The following is a 23,940-nucleotide window of genomic DNA, read 5'->3' on the forward strand; positions in this document are numbered from 1 at the left end:
AAATGGAGGATCCATTTTAAATCTGCTTCCGTTCCAATTCTGTGCAAATTTATTCATATTTGAAAAATTCGCGGAATTACGCGAAAGATTTTTTTTTCGTTCCTTTCCAAAGTTTCGTCTCTCCTGTTAAATTCTATCTAAATTGCTCGTAAAAGGGAGATTCTTCGCTCGATCGATATTCACTCGATTGTAGAAGAAACGACTCGACGAGTCCATAACTCTATTTCACATATTGGTATTTTCATTTAAGTGACGAGCAATTTATAGGTAAAGCGAAAATAAAATTGTCATCGTTTTGCTCGGTGCAACGTGATCAAATTTCACGTGAGGGTATTTCAGCTGTTACCTCACGTACCCTATACTGATCGGGACGTACGTGCTCCACGTGCACATACGTATACGTTATCATCGTTCGCGGTTTCGAGAATCTGCTACAATCGGTAATTTTGTTGAATAAATCGTCGGATCGGTGTATTCGAGAGAATCGATTAATTGGGGGATTATAATGTCCAATAAAAATTTTCCAAATCTTTTGCCCCTATTGCAAATTAAAAAAGTTTGTTCAACGATTAATTTTTTCGATCCGATTTTCCTAAGATTCTTCCAGATTTGACAATATTCTATTTGCAATTGTTCGTGATAATTTGATTTTGTTCGATGATTCTTTATTAGAACGACATATTATTTATTTTAAGAGAAAGTAAGAGGTTCCTGACCGATTAAAAAATTTGCGAAGAAAGAAATTGTTTAAATTAGATAAAGGAAGGAAAGTAAAATGCAAATGTTGGGAATTGTGTAGGTGAAAAGGAAATATTGCGTACGTGTACAGAATTGTGATGCGAGGTATTAAACTTACCGCATACCGGATGTCACTAAAAATTGATGTAGAATTTATCTAGTTTCGCGTCTCTTTTGTAAGAACGTTGCATAAACTTACTCGTCCATAATAAATAATGCAGTTGAATTATAACAATGCGTGCACGTCAGACGTTGTAAGATAAAACGATGTTTTGAAGTATACGTACGTACCTACAACGATTCATAATTTATTTCTATGAATGTTTTATCCGAATGAATGGAAGATACGCGAAACGTAAGAGATGAAATTTCGTCTTATTGTAATTGCTAAACATCGTAGCAAAAATTTTACTGATTTATGAATAAATTTTACTCGAGTATCGATGATACATTCGAAACATCATTGACATTCATTTTTACAAACGTAAAATTAATCCCACGTGCAAAAGTGTTATTTATTGTGACGTAAGCGTGGTCATATTTTTACAAGCCACGTGTGAAATGGTAATTTAATTTGCTACTGCGTGCGTTAATTTTCCATTGTATTCACATAATGTCTGCCATGCTGTCATGTTAAACTATTTGCATTATCAATTCATATGGAAGAGTGGGATAATACAATAGTGTATGGTTCACAGTAATAAGAAATATATATGTACATACACTTGATTCTCCAAAATAGAAATTTATATTTCACTCGGGATTGTACATGATGATTAATCGTGTTTGCTATTTAAGGTTAAACCTAACCTAAAATATTTAATACATTTGCGAGACATCTTTGGAGGATCGATTCTAGAGATCGAAACAAAAGTTGGTATAAAATATTGGAGGAAGTTTATTTATTAAATTATAAGCAATTTAAGTTTATTAATTTAGAAGCGAGATGAAGATAGAGCGAGATTTAATTTTATCTCTGTCGTACTGCCGTACGCGCTCTCATCTCAGTTCGGTTAACGCCAACTTAAATTGCTTACAACTTGATAAAAAAATCTCGATTTTGTATTTTTCATAATCAAACTTTAATAACGTAATATAATTTAAAATAATCGTTCTAGTCATGATTTAACGATTACAATTTTTAAATTATATTCCCTCGAAATTAATTTAAATATCTACCCGTAAATTCTATTTTCGCCTTTTTCTTTTCTTTTTTCTTTTTTTCTTTGTCAACCTTTGTTTCTCAACGAAAATTAAATCCCTTATAAAATCATCGAAAACTAAATTACACGATACAACATAATATTTGGCCGATACAAACGAACAATTTGCATAATACGCTCCCCCTAATTTCCATACGAATAAACATTGCCAATCGATGACTTTTCATTCGCAACCGGCTTGTTCCGACAAATAAACGAATATTTACCATCGCTATATTTCTCGCCTGCATCCAACACGCTTTCCAAATTATATATATACATTCCGTAACGCGATTTTCATAAATTCTTTTCTCGGTTAATTACCACCTTCGATTCTTGGCACGATTCGAGTCTTTTCCTTCTTTCCTATTTACCATCAATTCCAATTTCTTCCTTTCTTCTTACGTCCAATTTACTACCAACATTTATACATTTAATCGGTTTTAAAAATTCGTCGTCCTTCCAGTTTAATTACCATTATTTTGAATCTTTCTTTTTCCCTTTATTTATCGTTGCAATCTCTCCCTTCTTCTTCTTGCACACTCAAATTATTGCATCAGAGCAGGTGATGGATTATTCGAAAATACGGACGTTTAGTGCGAGATATTGATTTCGAGAACGTGCGCGTATCGCATAATTATTCCAATTCTTCCAAATCTTTGAAAAATTTCGTCGAAGAGAAATTGAATTAAATTAATTAAATTAAAATAAACTACATGGGGCACGCTTCTTTGAATTTAATCGTACACTTAACGTTTGCTGTTTCAGATTGTTCTTCATTGTTTGCGCCCGTGTATCACAAGTGGAATCTGTGAAAACAGATTAGCGCTCGTTTAATAGGGGATTAAAGGCAAAGCAAAATTGCACTTAACGAATCAACGCGTCTTAGGATGATGTAGTAATCGGGTCGTGGTTTAAAGTTTTTCATCAACGTTTCGATCAAAGAAAAGCTCCAACTTGAAATAAATATTTTTCACATAGAATTTAATTATATCTTGAAATTTTTCTATTCTCCCGAAATGTATTCGAGATTTAATTAAAAATGAATCTACATTATTGAATCCGATTATTTTATTTTATTTTATTCCATTGCGAGAGAATAATTTATGAGTCAATTTATAATTTTCTATTGGAAAGCTAGAGAAAAATCACACTAGTATAATTTTCAATATCAAAATAATCTTGATTGTTTCGTTCGTTCCTTGGATTCGGTCAGTGAATCTCATCGAAAACAATCTTCATAATGAAGTATCGCGAGGATTCGATGAAAGATTCGCTCGAGAAAAAGGGCGAGTTTCGACGTTTCGTCCATCAATTATTCGTTGATTCCGTTAATTGGTTAGCCCACATAGCGAGCGTTAAACGACTTTTGTTCCACTTTCCGTTCCATCGTCAGCAAACCAATGTTTGACGATGTTGTGTCTTTTGTGTTCGGAGCGCGGCGCGAGATTCGCTAATTAGGCCACGAGCAACTTTGGTAAACACGAACGAAAAAAGAATTAACGAGTGACAGGATTTATTGACCTCGGGGGCTTCGTTACGCAGGCTGTCATTTTTTCGAAACGATCTTGCGCTCACGTGGATGGATTTTCGTTCAAACCTTTTCTTTTCTCCAAGTCCCTTCTCCTTTGTCCCGGCCATTGACAATCTCCAATTTTGTACAAGCGATTTTTCTACACAGGGGTGGAATTAAGCCATTTATGAGCGGCTCAAAGATCATAGAAAGGGAAAAGTTTTTAATCTTTGGACAAACGCATTAAAAACTTGAATTCGTTGAGGGGAATTAAAAACTTGGTGACCAGATAATTATAAAGAGTTTACCTCAAAGGGAAACTTTTCAACTAGTTATGCGATAAATACCGCGCTCAACAATCGTGGTTTAATTTTTTTAAGCAATTTATTAAGCCATTATAGATTTGCATAAAGCGAAGCGATGACTCGAGATAAACATTTTATTTGCTGCGATTAAATAAGTCGAATAACAAAGGTTATTAAAAAATTTCAATGATAACAATTTTACTATCAGCTTTTTCCCCTTTAATTTGAATTAAATAAGCCAAAACAATTTGATAACGTACTAACGAAGTAGAATTCAAAAGTCACGTTATTCCAACGGAGTGTTTCTGCACGCGGGATGCATAGGGTGCAAAAACGCAATCATAGCGTTTTCCGGATGAGAATGGTCTCTGATGAGACTATTACCGGCCATTTTCCGGCCGGAACAAATGATCCTAAACACATTAAGCTTGTTCCCGGTAGGACAATTCAATCGCTGTTAATCGAATTTTTCCTCCATGAATCACTCGTCTAACCAGGCAATCAATTATACCAATATTTCCATTACATTTTATTAACACGCGGTTAATAATCCGTGTTGATATATAATTGAATTAAAATATAAATAAATTGTCAAATTTTTACAAATTATACGTCACCTCTGCTATAAAATATAATTTTAAAACGCCGCGCAAATCGATCTAATCCAATCGACAAGCCGCAAGCTGAAAATATGCACCACCGAATATCTTCCATATCGAAGCCTCTCGCCAGGTCCGGGCGAAGTAACCGTGAACAAGTTATCCATTTAGGTGGGATTTCATCTCGCACGACCGACTTCCGGGATCGGTCGTGCCGCTGACTCGATATTCGCCGTGGATGACACACGTGAAGGGGGCCGTCCGATTAACGCGGCATAAATATCGTTTGAACCGAATAACTGAAAGGAAAAAGGGAGGGGAAGAGTTGTGCGATGACAAAATGAGTTTACGTCCGTTCGACGAGGGAGGATGGAAAAGTAGCGGAGGTTGGACCGCATAGGAAAGTTGGAACGGAGCCAAAGGCAATATGCATTAGCCATCGCGTATTTTGAAATTCAAGCCAAAGCAGATTAAATCCTATCCCTGGACCTCCCTCCTTTCCCCCGTATATACGTCTCCTTCCTTGGAAAACCGTCATGTCCTACTGTCCTGTTTGCGGCCGCGTAATGAACCGCCCGATGCCTCAAACTTTTACAGCGTTTCGATTGCCGTGCTAATCGATATGCGGTCACCCAAATCTCCCGAAGAGGGGCCGAAATTTCGTGCTGCTAATCGGCCGAAAAGTTTAATCCTGCTGGCCGTTGTTGCGATATTTTATATCGCTATTGTTTCCCTCTTATTTTTTTTTCTTTCATTAGTTTTCTTTAGGGAGGAAATTTGAAAGTTGACTTTTTACAAATAATTTCTATCATAAATTACAACATATCCCACACACATTTCGTTTCATTTTGTCGTAAAAAGAAAATTCCAAGAGGACGAGCTTTGACCTTTAACTCTCAAAAAACACGTTCATCCGGCCAATTACACCTCACCCAGAACCTTGGATAGACCGCCATAAATTTGATTACACGTATTTCTGGCGAGGCCTGGCGTATACACCCCGAGACCGGTGGTTCCCGCAGGCCCTCCATAAATTTCCCCTCGTCAAACGTCTGACAAACGTGTGCCGAACTGTAAATAGTGTTTCGCCACGGGGAGGAGGGCGGGCAATGTCTAGGCACGGCACTTCAATTACCGTTTTCAGAGTGGAATGCGGCCAACCGGATCCAAAGGAAAGAGGTTTCGACCGCACCTCGGGCACGGCTTATTGAGGCCTAAATCAGTTTGGCTAGGCACGGCCGCATGACTTTCCAGTAATTAGGTATTGAGAGATCGTTTCCAGGACGCGAGATATATATATATATTGGATTAGATCGGTGTAGGAAGGCGGGATTCGGGTTACTCGCGATTCCGAATTCTGGCGGCCTCTGTCCATCGCTCACTCCTCCCCCTCCTCGACGAAGATTAAGTGGTTTTCAGAGCCGTGGAGCGTGAACAGTGGCAGAGGTATCGTGCATACGATCGAGCAGGTGGAATTCATCCCCGTGAATTCGTCAGGATGATGGATATATATTTCGAGCAGGTGGTCATGGGGAATAGTTCTACTAAGAAAATTCTCAGTTTGATTAGCTGTGAGATCGAGATCGAATTTCGAATTCGAAGTCGAAAGGTAGTACAAGCAGTCTTTGTATCCTTTACTTATAAATAAATAATTATGTGGCGGTATTAATTTGCTTATTAACGATAAAAAATAAATAACATTGGGCTAGTTTTTTTAGAAAAGTTGCAGATGAAAATAGAATATTTAAAAATGGGAAAATAGAAATCCAGTCTGTAATACTTTATTCAAATGTATATGTTAGAGATTAATATAACATTAAGAATACAAAATTATTAATATAATACTGTGGAATCAAATGATATGTTTCCGTGTAATAATTTATTGTATATTAAGAATTTCAAAGAAACTTGATTTCAAATGAATTTTTCAGAATTTCTAAAAAGCATCTGTCAATTTCTTCTACTTGAAAATAAATATTCTCATTTCGTATAGAAATTTCAATTCTCGTATTCATAAAAGTTTCTATTACGTGCTTAAATTTTAAACTTGAAAATATTTTTTCGAAATGCTTATGAACGCACATCTACTTACGATACATAAATTTATTCCGATTCCTTGCACTTCTTGTAAAACGTGATCGATACATCCGCTTAAATAAAATAACCTACCCCTCTCCATAGGATTTGTTCCGAGTGAATGCGAACGTTTAATTGATCCTTCCTTTAACGAACATTCGGGGAATGGGTACTAATTTATGCAGTCACGATTGCATCCAAATTGCTTTCGAATCCTGAAAATCTGAATATTTCTCACGGCATTCGATTCGAGTAATTGATTTAAAAAAAAAAAGAATTATATTTCGAAACGAACGTTAATCGTTTTATAAATCCGAATTTTTTTTATATATATATTTTTTCTATATACACACGTGACACATTTAAATAAATGGCAAGTGAACACTTTACAAAGAAATTTATTTAATTATTTTTAATAGAATTGTGCGATCATAATAAGTCAATTATAATTTTTTTGATAAATGTTTTCAAGAGAGAAAAGAAATCTCGTTTGATTATCTTTTATAACGCGGAGATGGAACATTTTATACGAAGCTCTATCGTTATAAAATTTTATTTCGAAACAAGTTAATTGAAATTTTTTTATATCTATTAGATGTAGACAATTAAAAAATTATAATAAAACTCGTCTATTTAAAATCATTTTTATTTAAATTAATTTAGGAAGGCATAAACTTTTAACAACAAAAAAACATAAATAAATAAATGTCATTCTCCTAACTTTGTTTACTTTTCTTAGTGTATCGATTCATCTCTGCTTTCATAGTATATACGCACTCGTTTCTCGAGATAATCCAACAATAATCCAATTGAAATTCATACGTATTCACAGTCAGTACTTTCAGAACTAATATACATATTTTTATTGTTATACTTATTTATATTTTTAGTTTAGATCGAAGTTTTAATTATGTGTATCAATGAAAAAAATAAAAATAACGAAGACAATAACGAGTGGAAAAAATGAACGCAGAACGAGAACACAATAATAGTTTAGGAATGTTTGATACTGTTTTCGATATGGATAACGGTTGTTCGATGGCAGATCGTGAAAAATAAGATCGTATGATATAATTTCAGACGCGGTTCTTCGCACAATGTTTCGTCATAAAAGCCATAGATAAACGAGTGATGATATACTAAATATTTGAGAGTGATATTCAATACGATGTCTCCATTTGTCCAACCTTTCAGAAATATTCTTTTCATAAGATTCTGCATACTTTATCGTCAACTATCAGTTTTCGGATAATATTTCCGCCCTGAGCTGCTCCACTCTTCCCGGCTTATTTCAGGAAGTTGCAACAGCTTGTTCCTCAACTTTATACTCCTCAAACTGTAATGCATCACTTTTAGAACGATTCTTGATTCTGGCAACTTGTAAAGTACCAAGGGAGCACATTGGCAAATTATCGATTGCAATTTCCCTTTTTTTACCCCTTATTTTACCTCTTATTTTCGACAGAATTTTACCTTTACGAACATTCGCAACGAAAGATAATAATGAATAAACTTTGAAGTAAGTTATAACTCATTTTTATTTGAAAAGATAGAATAGAAATGTTTAAAAATGTAGATAGTCAAATTAATAAATTATTAAATCTTCAAATTTATTGTTGTCAAAACGACCTCTATCTTTCGCAGGACATTAATATGACTCCAATAAATTAATCTAACGTAACCTTACTTAACTTAACCTAGCTAAACCACAGTGGTTAAGAGTGCCAAATTTTAAATATGCATAATTCTCGGACCAATGGATTTCTGGGGCACAAAATCGATGCACATAACCGTCGAATATCGCAAAAAAATAATAAAAATAAATTTAGTCAAACGTCATATTTATCTGTAGTTGGAAACAAAATGATTAAAAAAATATAAACTGCGTTTAATTATATTACTAAAAAAAGAATATTTGTTTACGGATATAAAAATTGTCAATTTGTTACCAACCAAAAATGGATAACCAAAAATAAAAGTTCGCCTCTAACGAAAAGGATTTAACAACGAGAAAATAGTTTGCTCTTTTTTTTTTTTTCATACGTGGGGAAAAATCTCGGTCGATACGAGAACATTTTCGAGAACTATCTTGCAACGGCGGCTTTGCCAAATGTCGTGCATTAATGGAGTCATATCTGCGCAGCCAGTCACTACGAAGAGATCGTCAATGGTGTCTTGGCCCAAACAGTTTTATTTAATTCGCAGTTATGTTCCACATCGGTGATATTCCGAGAAACGAGGGGGGAGAGATCCGATTTTTAAACGTCACGAACGTTGCACCATCGTAAGAGGCGATCGTTTTAACGCATGACATTCTATTTCTCGAACTCGCCCACGGGAAGCTTAACCACTTTATGCTCAATTTGCATTTCACTTTACCAGCTGGCGCGAAAAGATTCTTTCCCTTATCTCTTCTGCTTTACACGCGTACCCTCCTTGTTTTATTCTCTTTTAAAAGTAATATTTGAAATTTATCTTTTTCAAAGAAGAGTTGTTTTAAAAAGGATTTTCGAATTTCTTTTCGAAATTTTCTGATTAATTGGAATCCGAAATGGATCATTCTTACGTCACGAAACGTAATGTAATGGATTCTATTGAAATGAGATCTTCGTTCAACGAGAATTCGACAGTTTTGACATTAATTGCAAGAATAATCGATTCGAATTTCGATGTATGTAGTAATTAGAAGAAGCAAAGATTTATCTATTCTTGTGAATAGAGGTCCGTTACGCGGTTTGGTCGTTATTCTCGATTTTTCTTTTTTTAATGGCAACAGAAAAATTCCTTTTTCAATTATTTACAATAGAACTACGTATATATAAGAATATTACGCACATCGTTAAATAAAAATATCTTTGTTTCCTCTTCTTCCAAGTTCACTTCCTCTCACCCAACAACGTAAAAAAAACTTCACTTTTATTTCCTTTTTATCCGTTTTTCCGCATCGTCGCCAACGCCTCTTTAATATCATTTCCCAACCAGTAATTTAATTCGTGAAAGAAATCCCCAACTGCCTCTTTATTTCCCCCAATGAAAGTTCGTTCTCACGAAATGAACGGAATCAAACTCGATCCCCTATGAGCCACCATGTAAACTGCACTCGTTCTCTCCCGCTTTCCAGAGTCGTAGAAAGACGTTCAGGTCGAATCGTCAATTTTTCTAAAAATTTCCTTAATCCTTGATCCTTGATGCACGTTTTCCTTTTTTCCCTTTTTCGTGGAAAAACTCGCGGATAATACCGCGACACAAAGAAACCCAATTGCAGCCCCTCCCAACATCACCCAACAACCCCTTTTCCCTTTTTTTCCCTCCATTCCAGTGGCTATAACCCCGATCACGTATCCCCTCTTGCCTTTCGATTTTCCGGCTTCCTGTGTGTACCCACGAATACACGAAGCAGTTGGAGAGCCGGTTGGAAAGGGTTTGAAGGTCGATGAACCGAAACCATTTACCTGGACGGACTTGGCTCGTACAAATACGGATCCCTGGGATCCACTCGTGCATTCCGCGTATGTATATGCATCGAGCGATGGCTGTCGAAACGGCTAGATAGAATGCTGGCAGCGAACAGTTCTGACGAGCTTTATGAAATGAAATTTTCTCCTCTTTCTTTCCTCTCTCCCTCCCCTTCTTCAGGGGAGAGTATCGAGTATTATCGCCGAAAATCGTGGTAAATTGTTAAAGCGCCCCAATGTATGCGCGTCGGTTAAAAAATGTCAACGAAGACGTTGAATTATTTCTTCTTCCTTTTCGAATCGTACTTGGTTTCCTTCCAAGAAATACCATTTCTTAATAGCAACGAAGATTAAACAGCCACGAATGATCAAACTCGTAAGAGTTTAAGTTTCTCTAACTGGAGCGGATACTGATTACCAATCCAATCACCCCAAACACGATTCATCGCACTTTCGAATCACCCCCCAGGCTCCTGCTCCCCATCAAAATTACAAATCGTCCCTCCTCCCCTTCCACACGTATCCTTACACCTGTTTCGAAGCCCGGAACGAGCGTGTCACTCGCCAACACTCGGCCACTCGGTTTAAACGTAAATCGATACTAATCCTCCGCCCCACATCCATCCATCCATCCGTCCGTCCGCGTAAATACCGCACACGTCGCGTGCATTATCATACGGGGCGAGGGGGGGCGAGGGTCGCCGAAGATGGGAATTTAATTTTCGTCGTCAAAGGGGCGCGCCGCTTGTGCGAGCTCGGTTCACAAGGGAGGAGGGCACGGGGAGAGGGGGTAGTTCCGCGGTGTGAAAGGGAGAAACGATAGGGGTGGTAGTAGTAGGGCCGTGTTGGTGGGTGTGGCGAGGGTGAGGCACGAGGGTGGTGGATTCAAAAAGAATGAAATAACGGATTGGGTTGCGGCCAACTGGCCGGCTTCCAACCAATCCTTAGCCGGCTGGATGCGGGAGTATATTATGTATATACTCTCCCCCTCCGCCTTATATCCGTGGAACCGATGCATCCCCCATTCAAAATCATATTTCCCTGTGTGCACGGGGAGAGAGAGAGAGATAGGGGTAGAAACAATAATCGAGAACCGACTCTGTCTGGCTTCCTCGGCGGAACAGTTTCGCCGTGTTCATTAACGATACTCGAGCGATCCTCGGCTGGGAGCGGGTCATCTCACCCCTCTCTTGGCTTGGCGCGAATTTTCCGTGCGAATTCCTCGCAATTACGCGGATAAATAGGGGCAAGAGGATGCAATTTTTCTTGGAGAAGGGGCAAAGGAAGGGTTCGAAGGGTTTGACGATTGATTTTTAGGCGCAGACAGAATGTTGGCGTCGATGATTAAGCGGGGGGATGTTTGGAGAGGATGGAATGCGGATATTTATGCGTAAAATCTTGTCCTGTCCTCTGCTGTGATTTGCGAATCGATAAATTTCTTTTCTTTTTTCTTAGGATTTTATCATCGCTATTCTTCGTCTCTCGTTGTTCTCTTTGCTTCTACTCGACGAGTCCGCGTGTGTAAATTTCAAAGTAAGAAAGTAGTCGAGAGACTTTTGATTCCGAGAGAAAAGAAACACGTTTATTTACGATTCGGTGTGGTGTCACCGTTGTTGCGAAGAAAATGGCCGGTGCCAAATTCGCATTCCATGCTCTATTCGTCGCAAACTGAGAAGACACTCGAGAAGAAAGTTTCGTTTCCGCGGCACAACAGGAAGAAAAACTTAAATCGATATCGTGACGCGACGCTTCGACGTAAATAAACAATTTCCAAAATGGAGAAACCACGAATGCCTAAATAACGATTTATTCATTATTTAAAAACATCACAGCTCCTCTTCGAAGGAAATGATCAATTAATGTAATTGATTCTTAAGATTTAATCGAAGCAAAATTTAATCGATCAAAATAAATTTATTAGAGGAAGATAATTAATTTAGGGGGGGGGCAATCCGTTCGTTTCCGAAGATTTAAATTCCCTTCGCTTTTAGAATGGAGGGAATTAATTACCTTTATAGACGTGCACCGATAGAGATGGTTTCGTGTAGCACAAAGATACGACTTTTCGAAATCAATTCGAACGAAACGCGAGATCCGATGAGTTGGAGGGGGAGGGGGGGGGGAGGGGGATGCAGAAAGATAGCGAGTCAAGCAATCTATCTTTCCTCTGACTTTCCAATAATTCCCGATTTGCCTCCACTGTGGTTAAATGAAGCAAGCTGAAAGGGCGAAGGAGATCAAACCTGTAAGTTAGATGCTTCTCAGTTCAATGCTCACCGTTCCCTCTAATGATTGCTTTGGTTTGAAGTTTTGAATTACCCTCGACTGAAGTGGCGAAGAGAATTTGCCAATATTCGACTCGCATACGATTCCTCTAAACGGGGGGAGGAGGGGGGGCTCGGTTAATCCGAACGTTACAAAACTGCATACCTCGTGTGCCTCAGGTTTGCCCGTGTATTTTCGTCCAATTCATCAATTTGTACGCGCTTTGTGCAACGTTTTGAGACGTATTTTTCCGTTTAAACCGTTAAAAATACGATGCGTTGTTAATTTGTTTCAATTAAATTTTAGCTTTTTTTAACCCATCTTTAATGTAACGAGGTCTTTTTTCTTATTGTGGAAAAAATTGTTTATATGAGAAGCATTCATCAATATTACAAGATTAGTTTCTTTTTTAGGCGAATATGAAAATATTATAAAAGATTATATTTTTACGTATCTTTATAATTGATTAAATCAACGATTGAGAAACCTAGCGATATGTAACGTTCTTTTCGATCCTCTGATCATTTTTATATCATATATAACAAAAATAATTAGGAGAATTGGAAATTGATATTAGTTACGAATCAAGTAGTATAGATCAACGATATGTCTATATTGCTGAACTCTATGAAAATTAAAAAAATTAAGAAATTAAGAAAAAGCGAACTGAATTTAAGATGGCAACAGTTATAAAGATTTCGCAAAATTTATATTAGAAAAATTTTGGACAAAAATCTCTATCTCAATATTCGTGTGTTTGAAATTTTATTTGAAAGATGGAAATCGAATATAAATTTTCAGCAGACTTATCATTTTCAAAATTAATCTTAGAGTACATGATATTACATTCATCACGTAAATGCGACATTAGTAAGAAAATGTAACAAAGAGGTTAAGATGAGAAGAATATTCGATATCGTGGATACTTGAAGGAGTTTTTCGTCGATAGATCAACGTCACAGCTTACTTGATGGTTCTATCTATCCGTGTTACACGTCATTGAGAGTGGAAACATCGAGCAAGTTAACCATGTGTATGGAAAAAGGAGGATCGATTTAAATAGTAACAGGATCGGTGATAGAATGACGTTATAAATGGAATATAACGTTTTGCTTGTCGAATGATGGAAATGATATTACAAAGGGGTTCGTTAAAGTTTTCTGTAATTAACTTGTCATGTGGATCTACCGTGACCGATAATGATTTATCGTTTAATGCCTCACAATGAATAACGTAATCCAATGAAAATCATAAACAATAATTGATAATATTAATTACTCGAGTATTAATTTAAATTTAATTTAACATTTAATAATGAAATTTTAATACAGGGAGAAAGAGGATTTTCTCATTTCGAAGAGAAATTTCTTAATTTTAACTAAAAATAATAATAATAATAATAAACGATTGATTAAGTAATAATTTATCCATTACTTGAAAAATTTACTAATTTATTATTTATTGAGAAATTAAATCTTTCTTTTCAAAGCAAACGATTGTACATCGATTAATCTTAAGAGAAATTGTAATACTCTCTGATTTTTCTCCTAACTTCAAAATTATCACTGTAATTTATTTCTAGTATAATCTATCATAATTTATCATTCATCTCGCGTGGATTTTTATTATTTATTGAAAAAAGAATCCATCCTTTCCTTTTTTAAAAGCCAATGTCTGACTAATTCGTCGAAATTATAATATTTTCTCTTTGACATTCCTCTTAACTTCTAAATTATTGCTTCTACGTGATTCCCTTCGTTGATATTCAAGATTGATATATTCAATTCTAAACGAAGAATAAAATTTTTCTGATATCCTCTCTTTACACGAAGATGGAAGGGGATTTTTAATTACACCCTCTCTCTTTCTCTTCCGAAAAAACCCTGATTGTACTATTCTAAATGGATAATAAATTTATTACTTTCGATAACTACGATTCACCTGGCGCATGCCGCGGGAGGAATAAATCAGACGCCTGTCTGGCAATTAGAATTTATCGTTTCGAGGCAGACGTTTCTTTATTGTTAAATTTCTCTCCCCAAATGGAAAGATAAGTAGGCAGAGAGATTTATTAATTTATAACGCGTGATGGACAGCGATGTAATATTCAATTCGCACTGAATATTTTATTATTCCATCGACTGTACCTACGAAAATTCTTCGGGGAACGGGGAATGTGTCGTTATTTTGTGCTAATCGTAACGATGATCGACAATGAAAATATATAGAGAAAATAATTTCCTCTTCGATAATGAAATATCTGTAAATAAGAAAATGGTAATTTTTCCTAGATTAAAATTCCAAATAATATATTCCTTCGTATCTAAATATTTATTTAGAAAATTGTTCCTTTTATAATATTTAATCTTGGTGATCGAATATCGTTTTTTAATATAAGGAGTATATTGTTTAAGAAGAAACATCGAATTAAGCGTCCTATTGGAGAACGCTGCAGATGGAGAGAATCGATCGCGCGAGGGAACAAAATTGGTAACTGGATGTGCCGTAATTCGATATTTTAATTTTCGGAAACACCTGTCCCGAGAACAAAGGATCGTTAGAGACAAAAGAGTTAAAATAGGTCCTTCTTCCTATATCTTGCATTCAACTGGTGAAAAGACGCCGAGGCATATATACAACAAGCTCACGCGACAAATTTTAACAGCGTACAGTCGAATCTATTCTACTTTATTCGATAATTGGAAGATTATTTAAAAAGACCATTCCTTCCATTCCTCGGACAATTTCTTCCACTCTCTTTTCGAACGAAAATACGATTTTGGAGGATCGTTGGAACAAATCCTCGAGTCTCGAAAGTGGCCGGGTTATGAATTAAACTCCTAAAAGCTAATAACTTAAGAATCGATACGGGTCTATTCGTGGAGAAAACCAATCAGACCTCGTTTAACGTGAAATAACGGTTGGTTACAGCGCGGACGAAGGGTTCGACGGCACTTATCCGACGAACGTCGTTGTGAAGAACAATGGGACCTGCTTATACGTGCCGCCCGGCATATTCAAGAGCACTTGCAAGATAGACATTACCTGGTTCCCCTTTGACGATCAACGCTGCGAGATGAAATTCGGCTCCTGGACGTACGACGGCTTTCAGGTAGGGGTGGTAACACTGGTAAATGGGTCGGCACAGATCCGTTTCTTCTGCCATTCCGTTTGCCATGCGTTTAAAAATTCCCTCGGCTACGGTCGAGATGCCACGCTTTTCTATTTCGCTGCTTCAACTCGGATGGTTTTTACTTTGAAGCGTTGAAAGAGCAGTCGATTTAATGGAAATTAAATATATATATATGTGTGTGTATCGTTTGAGTCTGAGATTTTAACTTATTTAATAGCGTTATGGAGTTAAGTCTTATGCTCAAGTTGGATTTACTTTAGATGTCTTTGGATAGAAAGAGGAAGGTGAAGATTATTCTAAAGAATAAATTTACTCGTTTTGGACGGTTTTAATTGTGAGAATCGTATCGATTTATTTGATTGTTGATTTTATATTTTATTTGTATTTGATTTCCTTAAATTGTGAAAATTCAAAATGCGTAAAATATGAAAGTTTCGTACAGAAATCTTCGAATGCTTATATTTTTCAAGTATCATGATATTAAGAAGTGTAATTCCTACGATTAATCCATTCTATTTTAATTATCCGAGAAAATTTGAATACCATCTCGTAAGTGTTCCTCTTCCTCACTTTTTCAATGGAACAAGGTAAGAAAATTGATGAAAATGAAATTTTTGAGAAGGTTGTCAAACCTTTCAATTATGCTCTGTTTGCCGGAAAATATTTGCCACTCCAACAAGATTCAGTTGATTGGAAGTGAATTTACCTGCATTCGTCGCTGTCGACCATCTTTTGATTCTTTCAATTTTTCGATAACCACGTGTCTCGATTTTCTTTCGATCTTCAAAGAATATCTTCAAACGGATATATTTTAAAACATCTTTCGATTCCTCATATAGATTATTCCTTTCGTCAAACAAATTTTTCAAATTATCGTTATTTTTAATTTAAAATTAAAATTCGTTTCTTCTCTCTTCCTCAAATCATCGACGAATTTCTTTCAATTTATTTCTCGAATATTATAAGTTCGATCTACACGTACGTAATATAAAGAAGATTTAAGTAAAAATCGGTTCTTTAAACAGATTATCCCCTTTGTTTCAATCTATCAAGACCGAGTTCTCCCGATTTAATTTACCCGGTTGCATAAACTTTCATCGGGGGGCGAAATTTATGCAGCAATTATGTATAATACGAAGTGAATGGGATTTAAAGAATCGAAATGTACCTTTTCAAGGGGGACTCACTTCGTTTAATCTCGTCAAACCGTTAATTTCGTTAAAGTGTTCGCGCTCGGTCTTTTTAGCACGGAGTAATGTAAATGCGGGGAGAGGGGTCGTGAAAATTTCGTGATTCGTAGAAGGTGAATTTCGCGTGACAATAAACGCGGCGTGCGGAGAATTCACGGTAAATGCAGTTTCTCGCCCGCTGTTCCAGGTTAATACAATGGCCGGATGGACCGAGGCAAATTTTCTTCGACGTTAATACCTTCGTGTTGATTGCTGGAAAATGTTGGAAATTACGACAGAGCGTGGACAGAACGTTTTTTTAACGCCCGCTTATCCGTTATTACTCTTTTCGCGATTCTTTCGCCGTTGAATAAATTGTCAAGCCATATATTTATCGGACGAATGATCGTCGATTATTGTACGATACCTGTCCATATTTAAAATAAAATTTGAAATTGAAATTTGGCAGAATGCAATAAAGGATGGAATTGAGAACGTTCGGCCTATCTTCATTTGTCTGCGAGATCATTCTGAATAATTAAAATTGAGGATGCGAATTACACGGTGCGACGGAATTCGAGAATGCTTGAGGGTTCATTAAGGAGGACAATAAGCAGAACGAAGTAGCGAGGGGGAGGGAGGAAGAGTGGAATATACGACGCTTTCCTAGACTACATTCGATTTGATGTACAACCCTCTCGAGAGAAGTCTGAAACAGCTTCCCCTTATCGATCATTCCCCTTTACTTTTTCTGACGTGGGACGCCGATCTCGATATCGAAGTAACTTTACGTAGTGCATCGTATCCGACAGGCAATTAATTTCCCCACGTCTTGCTTAATACGTCTATTTTATCTACCTTCGACAAAATTATAACAAACAGAGGGGTATGCACGATGAAATTTGTCAATTTGAAATTTCTTTTCCCTCTTAGTTGCCTTCCTTCTGAATCTAAAGTTCTTCGAAACAGAAACGGAGACCTATGTCTCCATTGCGTCTTTACTTTTTAAAATTACCTTAAAACCGGTCATACGAATGACTCTGCCCTAATCGGCCGTAATAAATTTTCAACAGTTGGACCTGCAGCTGCAAGACGAAGCCGGAGGTGACATCAGCAGTTTCATCACTAACGGCGAGTGGGATCTGTTAGGTGAGTTTTTACAACCCCTTTATCGGCCAGGTTCATTCGTATCCACACACGGGCGAGCAGTTTGCGAAAGCGGCTCCTGGAACGATTAGCAATTCTAAAATCCCCCTTGTGCAAGTTCCAGAGGGGGCACAAAGGCGCGATCAATCGTTTTCATAGGTCGACACCAGCTGCGTCTTACTACTGGTGGGCGAGCTTTATCTAATCCAGATTTTCATCTGGGGAGGGGCTGTGATTGTAACATTTTCGACTGGGCGGAACGAATTAATTCCGTGTTCTCTCTGGATTCTAATTACTTTCAATCGCTTGGATGAACTTTCGCATATTTTATAACCGAATTAATATCTTTGGACGTCTTCCTGTATTTGTTTCGCGTTGAAGGAAAAGATTTGAAATACGGTTTTCGATGTGTAAAAGTGATGCATTAAAAGAATGCATAGGAAATTTGTAAGTTGGTTTAACACGAAAATGTACAGAGAATTACAGAGATGTAACGCGCTCTTTCTAAATTATATATCAATGTATTTTATTATCTCGCATTATAACTCGCTCGCCAGAGGGCGCTAGTTAGAGGGATCTTATTAGACCTGTGCAAAAGTGGCCACTTTAAAACACTGCGCGTATTTCTCAATGAAATAGGAAAATTAATCCAAGATCTTTTATTTATTAGCAAGGAGAGAAGGAATAATTTAATCAACTGGTAATTAGACGGTAATTATAAATATTTAAAAGAACAAAGAAATGATTATTTCTGAATTCTGAATTTTGGAAATTTTTAGCCGCGCCAAGAAAGGGATATTTGATCCGAATTTTTAATAGGATTTCGACAAATAATGGCCGAATAAGGTTCTTTAATAATGCATCGTTAGCGCAGTCGCATGCTGAATTATTTACTTCCATACTGCGGGATATCGCGCAATGTTTGCCTTGAACGGAAATCTTCCTTCAATGGAAGCGAATTCACGTGGTTCCTTTTCCCCCAAACTGCATATTTCCCGATTGGCAAACTGGAAAATTGTCGACTGACTGTCAGAAGCGTTTGATTTGCTTTTGTTAAAAGAAATGTAAATTTCACGAGTGTTTCACAATTAATTTTTTTTATAACGCCTTTTATAAATTCCAATTCATTTTGATTGAAAAAATAAAATCGAATTAATTCAAAAATTACTACGAATTTATGTCAAGTATCCAATTGATTCAAATATTTTTCTAATTTAATATTCCATTTCGAAATAGTTAGAATATAACGTAAGAAAAGAATTTTCTTTCATCATCCAACTTTTTAAACATTTTTTATTGCGATTAAAAAAAAACAACGTACTTAAACCTTTAAATTTTTAATTAATAAATAAGAGTATAAATAGAGAATAAAAATTGTATTTACTTTGGTCGTAAAATGATAAACGATATCATTATATGAAAAGATTACCGTTTCTTCCTTCGCTACGAAAGTTAAAGTACTAAAAATTCCTCGATGAACATCAATTTTCCAGCCGCGCCTATCGCTGTTTACACGACTGTTTCAACTCAAAAAACAAATCTATTCACTCGTCTTACTCTTCCCCGAAGAATATCAATTTTACAATTATCCGGAGAGCACGCGCGACATTTTAATAACGAAATAAAAAAGAGAAAAAAAATAATACATCTTCCAGCTAGATAACACCTAGTAGACAGCCCGGTTTTGCAAAATGCAAATTATGTGCGGAATATAAAAATGTCACGTTGTGCACGGCCACGTAGCTTGTATTTCCGGGATGCACGTATGCACGTAAGGTGTCGCGGTGTGTACGCGGTATGCATAGAGAGCTTATGAAAGCCAGAAATGTATCTTAAGTGAGCCGAGCAGAATGTAATCGAAGGAACACTCGAAAATGAAGTCATCGTCTCACTTCACCGGTGTAATTCGAGCAAGCTGTTAGGTGAAATAGTCGAGTCATCGATATTGGATCTACTTCTTTTTTTTTCATTATTTCTACGAGCTTTCTGTTTTTTTTTTTCGCTTATGAAGACTCTCTTAAAATTATTTAACGATCAAAGTTGAAAGTTTCAACGAGGAGAAAGATTGAGGTTACTTTTCACGCGTTTTTAGGCGCGTTATTTTATCGTCGAAATCTGGAATAATCTCTGGGAAAATCTCTATGTTGGATTTTGAATTTGGAATTTGAATTTCCTATGAGACGAATTGTTTTACCTTTATAACTCGAGTCGAGAGAATTTCGAATATTAAAATTATAATTTTGTTTGTTTGTTTATTTATCTTTTTCTCGTGTTTATACTTTGAAAATTTCTCTACCAAAATCTTACACGTTGTATTATAAATCGAATTATTTAGCATATATTTGAATCTATTATTCCTATAACTCGTACACTCAAGTTGAAATTTACATTTACAATCAACCATATCTCGGAATAATTATACGATAGCTTTATCTGTATATTCATCGTTAGAAACTAATAAAACAAAATTTAACTTCTTACGTACACATTCATCCCTTCTCTTTCCCTTAAACTGATTCCGTAGAACGTCAAATAATTTAATTTTGGAAAAACAACGCAAACCCTTACAATTGAAAAATATTCAAAATCCGCGTTATTAAAATTATTAGAACCCATCGTTCCAAGTTCATTGTATTTTAAATATTCTCATCGAAATTTTTCACGTATCGAAAAAACTCGTGCATTTCCTCTCGTTACAGGGGTGCCCGGTAAAAGGAACGAAATTTATTACAATTGCTGCCCAGAACCGTATATAGATATAACGTTCGTGGTGATCATCAGAAGGCGGACTCTTTACTATTTCTTCAACCTGATCGTGCCGTGTGTCCTGATTGCCAGCATGGCCGTTCTGGGATTCACCTTGCCACCCGATTCCGGCGAGAAACTATCTCTAGGTAAGTTGGATAACCTATCAAGTGTCGCAGGAAAATGTTGAGACATTTGGATTTTTCCATTTGCGGGTCAAATAACAATTTCTAACGAACCACAAAGTTCTCCTTTTTAAATAAATGCGTAACAATCTGAAATATTATATATGACGATACGCAAAATCATTCTTAAATGAATTATTAATAAAAGTCTGAGTAAAAGTCAACAATGTCGATATCGATGCAAAGCCATCGCATTGTTTCATGGGTCCAAGCCGAGATTCCGATGATTACTCACTTCCAGCGAGTTGAAATCGCTTGCTAGCATAATTGCAATTCCTTGCAGGCTTCGGAGCACGCTATAACAGCTCACGTGATTAGATTCAGTCCAAGTTCTCGTAACGTATTGAATTGTATGGGAGATTGCTGCCGCGTCGATGTCGATCATAGATATTCGTGTGCCGGTGAAATACACGAGTTTATTGATCGACCACGACCCTTGGTGGTTTTACGCTCAAATACGTGAAATTATCCTTTATAAATATGGCCAACATCACGAAATGTTTTCGAATGCTAGGAATTAACGGTTAAATTAATAATCAATCTTGCGATGATAATTACGTAAAATATATCTTGCTGATACTTTTTCGTTTTTAAATTTCCAATATTTCGGACGAAGAAGTTACGAGAGAATTAAGAATATGGAGAAAGGAAAAAATTTGTTAATAGCGATCAAAATAGAACTTTATATGTAATAATATTTTTGATTGGAGCATCGTCAGTCTGCGAGCCTCTCGTCCTGTTACGGATTAATTTCGTTTAGTTATCGGATTGGCGATAATTAATTGGTCGAACGAACCTCTTTTGCAGGGGTAACCATCCTCTTGTCCCTCACTGTGTTCCTGAATATGGTGGCCGAGACAATGCCAGCGACTTCGGACGCCGTGCCTCTGCTGGGTAAGCCTGTCAATTTTCAACCCCTCTCGTGGAGATTTCGTTTCCCTCTCTCATAGTCGTCTTTCTAACCTTTTTAAGTACAGATTTCTTTTTTTTTTTTTTCAAATATTTGAGAACGAGATGTAAGATAGAGGTTTCGAGAAAAAGGTCTCCCATGGAATTCTTTTGGGAGATGATTCAGTGGAGTCTGTCTTTTCGGTTTAGACTTGTACGGTTTCTCAACGTGCGGTTTCCGTTGAAAATTTGGATTGGAGCCCGCCGAGGAATGAAATATACGTGCAGGGGCCTCCCGATTATATCTTCCTTTGTCCGTCATTCCCTCGAACATTTTCAATGTGTCTTTGTTAGAAAATTGTATCTTCTCGTTCGTCTTTATCCCTAAATAAGTTATAACTCGGCGAAAATGGCTCTAAGAAAATTCTGTATTCTTTTTAAAACATCTCGCTATTAGACGAAAACTTGGAATCATATTTCAAGTTACGCATTGAGTTTTCTGCATGCAAATTATTCGAATTTGAAATTGATATTTTTTTTCAATTCCAAAAAAGAAAAGAAATGTATGATTCATCGATCTCTCCATCGTCTCCATTTGCGAGTCGTTCACCTTTCGGTGGAAAAAAGTTCCACATTGTTATCGAGGAGAATCGAGTCTCATTCCTATGAAAATTCTTTGGTGTTTAACCCCCTCCTCGTGAGGATCTGTACAGAGACGTCTTGGATCGTAATGTGAGGCTTATTGTACGCAGTCCTTTATCCCCGACCGAGTTGACGACTCGTCTATTGCAGTCGATTCGAGTGACAGTAGTAGTGGTCGGTTGACAGTAGTAAGAGATGGTGCGGGTCAGACGACAAACGTCCATTGACGTCTTGATTGGGAATGGGCTGAGAGGTTGTTGGAATCGCACGATTGATATTTCGATTTCTGAATGATCCAAATCGATTTGGGGAATGCGTGCTTTCTGAATGAACGATTGAACGAATCGTTTTCGAATCGGTCATAATTCTTTTTGAATTTCATGTCATGTTTCCACAGGAACGTACTTCAACTGTATTATGTTTATGGTGGCCAGCAGTGTTGTCAGCACCATTCTTATTTTAAATTATCATCATCGGAATGCTGACACTCACGAAATGTCCGAATGGGTAAGTTAAATTGAGTTATAATTTAATACGTTAATGGTGGGATCTAAGAAAACAAGTTGGGAAAAAAGATTGAAAAACTATAAACCTGAATTATATTTAGAATGACATTGTTGAACGACAATTACTCAGAATAATTTTTTATTTGAATAATTTGGGATTGAAAAAATGTATTATTTTGAATCAATTGATTATCTGTACATTCAAATGATTTTAAATTTACTTGAATTTTAAATAAAAAAAACTAGTTCGAATTGTCACAGTTGTTGCAACCTTCTGCCATTAAAAATTTTGGATCGACAATTAACAATATACGAAATTAAAAGATTTTCTCGTCATAAATTCGAAGAGAGAAAGTATTAAATTTTAAATACATGAGAAAGATCAAAGGAACAAACCATATAAATTTACGTCAGCGGCAACTATCAGCAAAAACAGCATTTGAGATAACATGAATTTTCGTCGGCAAGTGCGAATGTGTCAATAATTGACCATGCTTAAAAATATATCTCAAAGAATTTCTTTTTTTTATTTTTCAACAAATTATTCAAATAAACGTACGAATTATTTATATCTAGAAAATATGTATTATAATGAAAGTTTAATGAAATACATTTCATTTTATTTCTTATGACTAAAATTCGAGGATTTTCCTCGTTTTCTCTATCCTCACTGTGCGAAGTGGTTTCTTGGATGATCCCATCGTATATGTGACTTCAATTAGCGTGAGCTCATGTGCTTCCAAGTACACTTCAGGTTTACTTTGGTCGTTAACTGGATTCACCCTTTCGAGTGATACTAAGCTTCCACCTCGTCCACCTATTTTATTGTCCACCATATCCTTTGGATTTTGAGAATCTCATAAACGCCACGTGCTATTAAATTCTTAATTTTTTTTCTTCTATAACATAGAAAATCAATTTGTATTCCCTCTTGTATTTCATCTATCCAAATAAAATTATGCAGTTAATAATAATTATACATCGAGCAATGTATCTTTCGCTTCAATTAATCTCATTGCAGAGTATAATTTATTTGTTTATTATAGATCGCATTTCAAACTTTCAGGTGAAAGTGGTATTCCTTTATTGGCTGCCTTGTATACTTCGTATGTCACGACCAAGTGATAAGGAGGAGAGGGAGGCGCAAAAATCTCAAAAACCGTCTCCAGTCACCGGTAATTTAGTGACACGAAAAAGCATCGACACAAGTACTGACAACATTTACTACTTATTTATATCTATATAAATGTTTCAATGTGTTTTAATGTGTCACCATGAACACCGTTCTCAGCCACTCTCACTGAAACGTGAATCACAGAATACTCCTGAAAAAGACACACCTGACTTATAGTTTTTAAGTCATGTGCATGTAT

The 23,940-nt window shown here is 36.3% G+C and overlaps 1 protein-coding gene across 6 annotated transcripts in view; it reads left to right on the top strand.

The window, feature by feature from the left end:
• LOC108004441 (neuronal acetylcholine receptor subunit alpha-7) overlaps positions 1 to 23,940 on the top strand; it is a 219,789-nt gene that overhangs the window by 174,746 nt on the left and 21,103 nt on the right. For 4 of the 6 annotated variants that reach the window (XM_017067359.3, XM_017067362.3, XM_028664035.2 and 1 more), the window contains 6 exons: positions 15,085 to 15,265; positions 17,529 to 17,604; positions 20,301 to 20,495; positions 21,339 to 21,425; positions 22,459 to 22,568; positions 23,634 to 23,775. In XM_017067359.3, the coding sequence (XP_016922848.1) occupies positions 15,085 to 15,265; positions 17,529 to 17,604; positions 20,301 to 20,495; positions 21,339 to 21,425; positions 22,459 to 22,568; positions 23,634 to 23,775 (791 nt within the window). The remainder of the gene's footprint in view (positions 1 to 15,084; positions 15,266 to 17,528; positions 17,605 to 20,300; positions 20,496 to 21,338; positions 21,426 to 22,458; positions 22,569 to 23,633; positions 23,776 to 23,940) is intronic. The other 2 variants (XM_017067360.3, XM_062085235.1) reach the window with 1 other exon arrangement.

This window comes from Apis cerana, linkage group LG14 (assembly GCF_029169275.1).
Source record: "Apis cerana isolate GH-2021 linkage group LG14, AcerK_1.0, whole genome shotgun sequence".
In the NCBI taxonomy this organism is placed as follows: Eukaryota; Metazoa; Arthropoda; class Insecta; order Hymenoptera; family Apidae; genus Apis; species Apis cerana.